At 41.5% G+C, this 10,437-nt stretch overlaps 1 protein-coding gene across 1 annotated transcript; it reads right to left on the bottom strand.

Moving 5' to 3' along the window:
- Positions 1 to 1,530: 1,530 nt before the first annotated feature.
- On the bottom strand, positions 1,531 to 6,492 carry LOC128662566 (kininogen-1b-like). Its single transcript, XM_053716371.1, has 2 exons — positions 6,416 to 6,492; positions 1,531 to 2,506 (listed from the first exon to the last, which is right to left on the bottom strand). Exons 1-2 carry the CDS (start codon positions 6,490 to 6,492, stop codon positions 1,531 to 1,533), a joined length of 1,053 nt encoding a protein of 350 aa, XP_053572346.1.
- Positions 6,493 to 10,437: the final 3,945 nt, after the last annotated feature.

Here is a 10,437-nt window from a genome sequence, read left to right on the forward strand (position 1 = left end):
GATGAGTATGTTGTGCTGTATAATGATGTGAGTATCTATGCACTGATGAGTTTGCTGTGCAGTACAATGATGTGAGTATCTATACACTGATAAGTATGCTGTGCATTATAATGATGTGAGTATCTATACACTGATAAGTATGCTGTGCAGTATAATGATGTGAGTAGCTATACACTGAAGAGTATGCTGTGCAGTATAATGATTGAGTAGCTATACACTGATGAGTATGCTGTGCAGTATAATGATTGAGTAGCTATACACTGATGAGTATGCTGTGCAGTATAATGATGTGAGTATCTATACACTGATGAGTATGCTGTGCAGTATAATGATGTGAGTATCTATACACTGATGAGTATGATGTGCAGTATAAGGATGTGAGCATTTATACACTGATGAGCATGCTGTGCCGTATAATGATGTGATTATCTATACACTTATGAGTATGCTGTGCAGTATAATGATGTGAGTACCTATACACTGATTAGTATGCTGTGCAGTATAATGATTTGAGTATCTATACACTGATGAGTATGCTGTGCAGTACAATGATATGAGTATCTATACACTGATGAGTATGCTGTACAGTATAATGATGTGAGTAGCTATACACTGAAGAGTATGCTGTGCAGTATAATGATTGAGTAGCTATACACTAATGAGTATGCTGTGCAGTATAATGATGTGAGTAGCTATACACTGATGAATATGCTGTTTAGTATAATGATTGAGTAGCTATACACTGATGAGTATGCTGGGCAGTATAATGATGTGAGTATCTATACACTGATGAGTATGCTGTGCAGTATAATGATGTGAGTAGCTATATACTGATGAGTGTGCTGTGCAGTATAATGATGTGAGTATCTATACACTGATGAGTATGCTGTGCAGTATAATGATGTGAGTAGCTATACACTGAGTATGCTGTGCAGTATAATGATGTGAGTAGCTATACACTGATGAGTGTGCTGTGCAGTATAATGATTGAGTAGCTATACACTGATAAGACAACACAGGTACACACCTATGTATAGACTGACTCTTTTGGTCCTCACTGCCACTTGGTCCCTAGTGCCATCTGCTGCACTAATGTTAGTACCTCCCTGTGTAGCCTGTGGATTATTTCTGATCTTGTCCATTTCATGGTCAGATGTGTAAGGTCAGTACAATAGGGAAAGGTTATGGTCTTTTTTCTTGCATAGTGCAATGTATTGTCAGGGTTTACTAACCAGTTCCAGGAGCGTGTAGGGCACATTGTACGTAATTACAGGGGCATTGGAAGCTGTAGTGGTCACTATTTATATTTCCTGCTGCTTAAATTGCAGCCAGGGCCAGGTAAGATGTTGTCAATGCTGGGTTTGGGGACAGGAAATGTGACAATATGGTGGGTATAAACAGTAAGTGCAACAAACCACAATAACAAATATGAGAGCACAAATCTGCTGTTTAATAAACCATGTCAGTCAGAGCTGGTATTACAGAGGTGACACCATGTGACATAACAATGCTTATTTATACCAGGGGACGCTACTTCCCAACCCATATCGGACACTGCTCACCCGGAGGGCAGACCCGTGGGCGACCGTGTGCACTTTTGAATGCCTTGACTTCATACATGTCGCGCAAGGACTGGCTATGGAATTTTCCTCGGAAAGGGGTGAACCCCGGTGGAAGTCTTTGTAGGCGGCTGATCTCAGACAAATCCCGCAGGGACTGGCTATGGAATTTTCCTCGGAAAGGGCTGAACCCCGGTGGACGTCTTTGTAGGCGGCTGATCTTAGACAAATCCCGCAGGGACTGACTATGGAATTTTCCTCGGAAAGGGCTGAACCCCGGTGGACGTCTTTGTAGGCGGCTGATCTCAGACAAATCCCGCAGGGACTGACTATGGAATTTTCCTCGGAAAGGGCTGAACCCCGGTGGACGTCTTTGTAGGCGGCTGATCTCAGACAAATCCCTCAGGGACTGACTATGGAATTTTCCTCGGAAAGGGCTGAACCCCGGTGGACGTCTTTGTAGGCGGCTGATTTCAGACAAATCCCGCAGGGACTGACTATGGAATTTTCCTCGGAAAGGGCTGAACCCCGGTGGACGTCTTTGTAGGCGGCTGATCTCAGACAAATCCCGCAGGGACTGACTATGGAATTTTCCTCGGAAAGGGCTGAACCCCGGTGGACGTCTTTGTAGGCGGCTGATCTCAGACAAATCCCGCAGGGACTGGCTATGGAATTTTCCTCGGAAAGGGCTGAACCCCGGTGGACGTCTTTGTAGGCGGCTGATCTCAGACAAATCCCGCAGGGACTGACTATGGAATTTTCCTCGGAAAGGGCTGAACCCCGGTGGACGTCTTTGTAGGCGGCTGATCTCAGACAAATCCCGCAGGGACTGGCTATGGAATTTTCCTCGGAAAGGGCTGAACCCCGGTGGACGTCTTTGTAGGCGGCTGATCTCAGACAAATCCCTCAGGAACTGCTCAGTTTTTTCTTCACTCTCTGGAACATTTCTGTGAAACACAGAAGTAGAAGATTTATGCTCAGTGTAAAGTTCTACAACAGCTGCTGAGTCTCCATAAGACAGAAGAGGCTCATTTAAACTTCACCCAATTAGCCCCGTTCAGCAGAGTTCTACTAATTATTATGTGCAGCTGTAATGTCATGATGTTAGAGTCAAAATAGTCTAAAGTTACATGTTCTACTGTGTTACATGCGCTACTGTGTTACATTCTCTACTGTGTTACATGCTCTACTCTGTTACATGTGCTACTGTGTTACATGCACTACTGTGTTACATGCACTACTGTGTTACATGCTCTACTGTGTTACATGCTCTACTGTGTTACATGTGCTACTGTGTTACATTTGCTACTTCGTTACATGCGCTACTCCATTACATGCGCTACTCCGTTACATGCTTTACTGTGTTACATGCTCTACTGTGCTACATGCTCTACTGTGCTACATGCGCTACTGTGTTACATGTTCTACTCCGTTACATGCTCTACTCCTCTACATGCTCTACTCCGCTACATGCTCTACTCTGTTACATGGTCTCCTCCGCTACATGCTCTACTTCGCAAATATTGACCTTTAGGGATACCTTTACCCATGTGTGGGGCATGATAAGTGTCTGCCCTTAGAATAGCATTCCTAGAAAGTGGTTTTCTATAAATACTCATTATAATTTTACCATCTGGATCATGATAGAGTGTCAAGTCAAGGAACTCTATTAAATGTATTGCATGACTTAGACGTGAATATTAGACGTAAATTATTATTATTGAAATAACCAATGATCTCTTCAATAGACAATTCTAGGTTGTGTTTATAGATGAGAATGAGGTCATCTATAAATCTTCCATATATCACTACTTTGACCTCGAGGGCTAGACCTCCTCCAAATACAAACTGGGTTTTAAAGTATTCCATGTATAAGTTGGAGTATGAGGGGGCAAATTTGGCCCCCATCGCCGTACCACATTTTTGGAGGTAATAGTGGCCCTCAAAGACAAAGTAGTTGTGGGTAAGGAGAAAACATGTTAGTTGTTCCAAGAAGTTAAAAAAATTATCTGGGAAACTGGTGTTGTTTTAAAATAAATTTGAGGGCATGTAGTACTTCCTCATGTGGTATGCTTGAGTATAAGGACGACACGTCAATGGTAAGCCATGTATAGTTGCATTGCCATTCAACACTACTGACATGCTGGATCAGATGTGTACTATTTTGTATGTATCCTGGCAAAGACTTTACTATGGATCTTCTTATGGATCTTAGGCACTTTGCGGAAGGTGGGGATGGTGGGACAATCTACTAGGCAGAAGTCTGCTAGTTCTTTAGTGAGGAACCCTTCTTTGATTGCTGTATCTATGATGGTGTGTAACTCCTTTTTATATTTATGTGTGTGGTTGTATGTGAATAGTTATGAATGTGTATAAAGCGCCTAACGGCTGGGTTAAAATGGGCCTAGTATACTAACAAGACCACAGAGTAAAGAAGTCTTAAATATGCGTTGTAATATAAAATCACATAAAATCACCCAATATAAAATTATAAGTTTATTACAGCTAATAATAACATAAGGAATAAGTCACAAAGTATATTCAGGAATTTACCCATTGGACAGCCTCTTTGGTATTTTTAAGATTTTTTAGGAGATTCATCAGACCCGGATCTTTTATTTGTTTGGTTTTACATTCCTTATGTTATTATTAGCTGTAATAAACTTATAATTTTATATTGGGTGATTTTATGTGATTTTATATTACAACGCATATTTAAGACTTCTTTACTCTGTGGTCTTGTTAGTATACTAGGCCCATTTTAACCCAGCCGTTAGGCGCTTTATACCCATTCATAACTATTGACATTCCATTTGAGGCCAGCTAGGAGGTTTCACGTATAAAGCACAAGCGTTACCGCCTGTGGCGCTTTTCTATTCACCTTATCTTTATGTGGTTGTATGTGAGTTTAGAGTATGTTTTTGCATCATTTAGTTGTACTAATGCCTCTCTTCTATATTCAGTTGTATTGAGGCCAACTGTAGCTCCCCCTTTGTCAGCTGAGGTGATTACTATAGCCTGGTTATCTATTAATTGCTGTAATGCCTGTTTTTCATTACTTGTAAAATTATTCTTATATTTATGTGACGTATCCTCTTTTTCTAAAGAGGAGTGAAGTGCTATTAACTCAAGTTCAATTAGGTTTTGGAACATCTCTATAGGATCACTCCTGCTGTGAACAGGATAAAAATATGATTTAGGATGTGAGGAAGAGGTGACGTGAGGGATAGTGTTTGATTCACTTTTTATTCTCAAAGTTGTAGCTTGTAATAAGAGTAGAGTGTTAAAATCACATAAGTCCAAGAAGTGGAGTCCTGTGAGACTTACTTGTGTATTTTTATTATTATTCTCCACCGGTAGATGAATATTAGTGTTATTATACTAATACTAATATAGTGTATAGTAATACACTAGTAACGTCTGATTGTTAAAATATGAGATACTGTAATACTAATATATACACTAGTAATATCTGATTGTTACACTATGAGATAACACTGTAATACTAATATATACACTACTAACATCTGATTGTTACAATATGAGATAATACTGTAATACTAATATATACACTAGTAATATCTGATTGTTACACTATGAGATAACACTGTAATACTAATATATACACTACTAACATCTGATTGTTACAATATGATATAATACTGTAATACTAATATATACACTAGTAACATGTGATTGTTACTATATGAGATAATACTGTAATACTAATATATACACTAGTAACATCTGATTGTTACAATGTGAGATAACACTGTAATACTAATATATACACTAGTAACAGCTGATTATTACTATATGAGATAATACTGTAATACTAATATATACACTACTAACATCTGATTGTTACAACATGTGATAATACTGTAATACTAATATATACATCAGTAACATCTGAGTGTTACAATATGAGATAATACTGTAATACAAATATATACACTAGTAACATATGAGTGTTACAAAATGAGATAATATTGGAGTCCTGTGAGACTTACTTGTGTATTTTTATTATTATATACACTATATATACACTAGAGGCTGATACTGACACAGACAATGGGTGGGTCAGGGGGCAGTTACCTGTCAGTGAGCAGAAGTAAGGAGACAGTGGGTGGGTCTGTGGGCAGTTACCTGTCAGAGGGCAGAAGTAAGGTGATAGTGGGGGTCAGGGGGCAGAAGTAAGGAGACAGTGGGGGGGTCAGGGGGCAGTTACCTGTCAGAGAGCAGAAGTAAGGAGACAGTGGGGTGGGTCAGGGGGCAGTTACCTGTTAGTGGTCAGAAGTAAGGAGACAGTGGGTGGGTTAGGGGGCCGTTACCTGTTAGTGGGCAGAAGTAAGGGGACAGTGAGGGTTCAGGGGGTAATTAGCAGTCAGTGGGCAGAATAAGAAGACAGTAAGAAGTCAGTGGGGTTGGTCAGTAGACAGTTACCTGTCAGTGGGTAGAAGTAAGGAGACAGTGGGGAGGTCAGTGAGCAATAACCTGTCAGTGGGTAGAAGTAAGGAGACAGTGGGGAGGTCAGTGAGCAATAACCTGTCAGTGGGTAGAAGTAAGGAGACAGTGGGGAGGTCAGTGAGCAATTACCTGTCAGTGGGTAGAAGTAAGGAGACAGTGTGGTGGGTCAGCGGACAGTTACCTGTCAGTGGGCAGAAGTAAGGAGACAGTGGGGAGGTCAGTGAGCAATAACCTGTCAGTGGGTAGAAGTAAGGAGACAGTGGGGAGGTCAGTGAGCAATTACCTGTCAGTGGGTAGAAGTAAGGAGACAGTGTGGTGGGTCAGCGGACAGTTACCTGTCAGTGGGCAGAAGTAACGAGTCAGTGGGGGAGTCAGGGGGCAGTTACCTTTCATCTGCCAGGGTTCCTGGAAAATGCTCCAGGCACAGGACGATGAATAAACTTAGACAGAACCACAGTCTCATTATCAGAGCTGGAAGTGACACTGAAAAATGGAAAATAGTAATGGAGAAATGATCAGTTAATAAACAAGAGTTCACAGAACATGACACGTGTGTACAGGAAGGTGTGACAGTACAAGGCCTTGAACCCTCCCGTATAAGGCTGTGACTACCAGTAAAAGACTGTGATGCCAGTAAAAGGCTGTGACCCCCATAGAAGGTTGTGACCCTCAGTATAAGGCTGTAGTACAAGATTGCAACCTCTAGTACAAGGCTCTAATCCCTGTACAAGGCTGTAACATGCAATATAAGGTGGGCAGAAGTTAGGAGACACTCAGTATAAGGCTGTGATACTCAGTATAAGGCTGTGACCCCCAGTATAATGGCTGTGACCCCCAGTATAAGGCTGTGACCCCCAGTATAAGGCTGTGACACTCAGTATAATGGCTGTGACCCCCAGTATAATGGCTGTGACCCCCAGTATAAGGCTGTGACCCCCAATATAATGGCTGTGACACTCAGTATAAGGATGTGACCCCCATTATAATGGCTGTGACACTCAGTATAAGGCTGTGATCCCCAGTATAAGGCTGTGACACTCATTATAAGGCTGTGACACTCAGTATAAGGCTGTGACACTCAGTATAAGGCTGTGACCCCCAGTATAAGGCTGTGATCCCCAGTATAAGGCTGTGACACTCAGTATAAGGCTGTGACCCCCAGTATAAGGCTGTGACCCACAGTATAATGGCTGTGACACTCAGTATAAGGCTGTGACCCCCAGTATAATGGCTGTGACACTCAGTATAAGGCTGTGACCCCCAGTATAAGGCTGTGACCCCCAGTATAATGTCTGTGACACTCAGTATAAGGCTGTGACCCCCAGTATAAGGCTGTGACACTCAGTATAAGGCTGTGACCCCCAGTATAAGGCTGTGAAACCCAGTGTAAGGCTGTGACACTCAGAATAAGGCTGTGACCCCCAGTATAAGGCTGTAAAACCCAGTATAAGGCTGTGACACTCAGTATAAGGCTGCAACACTCAGTATAAGGCTTTGTCCCCCAGTATAAGGCTGTGACCCCCAGTATAAGGCTGTGACACTCAGTATAAGGCTTTGTCCCCCAGTATAAGGCTGTGACCCCCAGTATAAGGCTGTGACACTCAGTATAAGGCTGCAACATTCAGTATAAGGCTGTGACCCCCAGTATAAGACTGTGACACTCAGTATAAGGCTGTTACCCCCAGTATAAGGCTGTTACCCCCAGTATAAGGCTTTAACCCTTTCTTCCCAGATAAAGATCTTTCCCCCACCCAGCACCTCTAGTTCTAGGCTCTGCACCATTATAAAGTTGTGCCCCTCCTTTGTGTTTACCCATCACCCCTAATCTCAGTCTGTGACCCCCTGGCATAAACCAGTAAATCATCAGTCACTGATGCCTCTAGCTGCCTTATGATAACTCACCTTGTTACAGAACTGTGAGCTCAGCAACCAGACACTGATGCCTCTAATTGCAGCTCTGGTATTTATGCTGTAATATTTGTGGTGGGTGGTGCTTAATAAAGGGGAGGGGCTTCTCTATTTACAGTATGATGATAAATGATTATTAACTAATACTCTTGCAGTTCTAACTGTATCCTTTAAGTAAAGACCTGACCCTGCAAGTCCCACAGACATCAATGAGGCACTCTGAGATGCAGGATTGAGGGATTAACATTGGAGCAGCCTGTACTGATAAAAACTATCTATTTGCAGCAGCTTTAGAACTTTAGCTTCTAGTTTTATGTCCATAATATCAATTTATTTAGTGTATTGTGACTACAACCTCTCCAACACAGTAAAGGTGAAATATATCAGTGAGAACTGCAGGGGTAAAAGGCTTAAAGGCCTATGTATCAAATGTCTGTTGGACCTGATCCGACAGTGCGGATCAGGTCCAATAGACATCGCTAAATGCGGAGAGAAATACACTCTGCATATTCAGCATTGCACCAGCAGCTCTTGTGGCCGCAAGCAGGGGGTGTCAATCAACCCGATCGTACTCGATCTGTTTGAATTCCGGCGATCTCTGTCCGCCTCCTCAGAGCAGCGGACCGCTGCTTCATAACTGCTGAAGACTCGCCAGAAACACGGGCCCTCAAGCTCCATTCGGAGCTTGATAGATAGGCCCCTTAGTGGATATTGTGAGAGCTGAGAGAGAACTGCATACACAGCCCAAGGAATCCACTCTCACTGACACTGTGAGACAAAGTCACAAATTAAAAATATAATTTATGCTTACCTGATCAATTAATTTCTTTCATAGCGGTGAGAGTCCATGATCCATTACTCCTGGGAATTACACTCCTGGCCACTAGGAGGAGTCAAAGATTCCCAAAACTCCAAGAGCCCTTAAAATCCTCCCACCTTAGTGGAAACAAGTCTGACATATAGACAGAAAGCTAGGATTAAATACAATTAAAAAAGAAGCAAGGAAAAAAGAGATGCATACTTAAAGGGACAGTCTAGGCCAAAATAAACTTTCATGATTCAGATAGGGCATGTAATTTTAAACAATTTTCCAATTTACTTTTATCACCAATCTTGCTTTGTTCTCTTGGTATTCTTAGTTGAAAGCTTAACCTAGGAGGTTCATATTTTAATTTCTTAGACCTTGAAGGCCACCTCTTTTCAGATTGCATTTTAACAGTTTTTCACCACTAGAGGGTGTTAGTTCACGTATTTCATATAGATAACACTGTGCTCGTGAAGTTATCTGGGAGCAGGCACTGATTGGCTAGACTGCAAGTCTGCCAAAAGAACTGAAATAAAGGGGCAGTTTGCAGAGGCGTAGATACAAGATAATCACAGATGTTAAAAGTATATTATTATAACTGTGTTGGTTATACAAAACTGGGGAATGGGTAATAAAGGGATTATCTATCTTTTAAAATAATAAAAATTCTGGTGTAGACTGTCCCTTTAAACTTCCACCAGAAAAAAATACAATACTAAATGGATGGGGTGTCATGGCCTCTCACCACCAAAAAAGAAATTAATTTATCAGGTAAACATAAATTATATTTTCTTTCATACAGGTGGTGAGAGTCCACGATACATTACTCCTGGGAAACAGAACAAATATGAGAGAAAGAAAGAGAGAGAGAAGAACTCCTTGTGTACCCCAGTAACAAATCTAGACACGTAAGAAGGATTGTTTTCCCACAGAAGACCTCTGGATACACTATTTCCAATGGTGCAAAGGATTCTGGGTAAGATATGCAAATGAGGTTCACAATGATTTACTTTTTTACTTGAGTATTGGAAAAAGTGTATCCAGAGGTCTCCTATGGGAAAAACAAGTCCTCTGACTGGTCTAGATTTGTTAATGGGCTGCTCAATGAGTTTCTCTCTACATTTTGTGCTTAGTGGAGGATTTTTAACTCCCTTTTCTCCTAACCATAATTTTAGAAGCTGTTGTTTTTCACAAGGAATTCAACTTCACCCGCAGTGACTCAACCTACTCCCAGCTGATGAGTGTTATAAACCCTGAAACAGCTGTCCTGGGATGGTTCTGAATCACTGTACTAACCCTGGCTAAGCTTAAAACCTGTGTATTCAGCAATGCTATGGCTTACAGGGCATCTGCGTATAAGCTGACTGAAGTAAAAAGTGAGTCATTGTGAACCTCATTTGTATGTCTTACCCAGAATCCTTAGCTGCATTGGAAACAGTGTATCCGTAGGTCTTCTATGGTAAAAAAGGCTTCTTACTTTTATGTACAAACAACGGGTGGCAATAGCACTACACAGATAATGTGGGGATGCCCTATATAGTTTATATTATAGTGTGCATTCAGGCTAGAGTGCTCGTGCACTTGTTTTATATATTGTTATTGAGGTTCTTAAACATACAGAGTATAGAAACATTACAATGCAGTACACGTTGTATAAATATAGTTACACACGAGCGCTTGCTTTATCATAACATG

This window comes from Bombina bombina, chromosome 6, assembly GCF_027579735.1.
Source record: "Bombina bombina isolate aBomBom1 chromosome 6, aBomBom1.pri, whole genome shotgun sequence".
In the NCBI taxonomy this organism is placed as follows: Eukaryota; Metazoa; Chordata; class Amphibia; order Anura; family Bombinatoridae; genus Bombina; species Bombina bombina.

What these genes read in the sequence shown, in the direction of transcription:
- LOC128662566 (XM_053716371.1), bottom strand. Translation starts at nt 6,492, where the DNA reads ATGAGACTGTGGTTCTGTCTAAGTTTATTCATCGTCCTGTGCCTGGAG. An exon ending in GGAACCCTGGCAGATGAAAG is followed by an intron (nt 2,507 to 6,415) that starts GTAACTGCCCCC and finishes TGTGTTTCACAG; the next exon opens with AAATGTTCCAGAGAGTGAAG.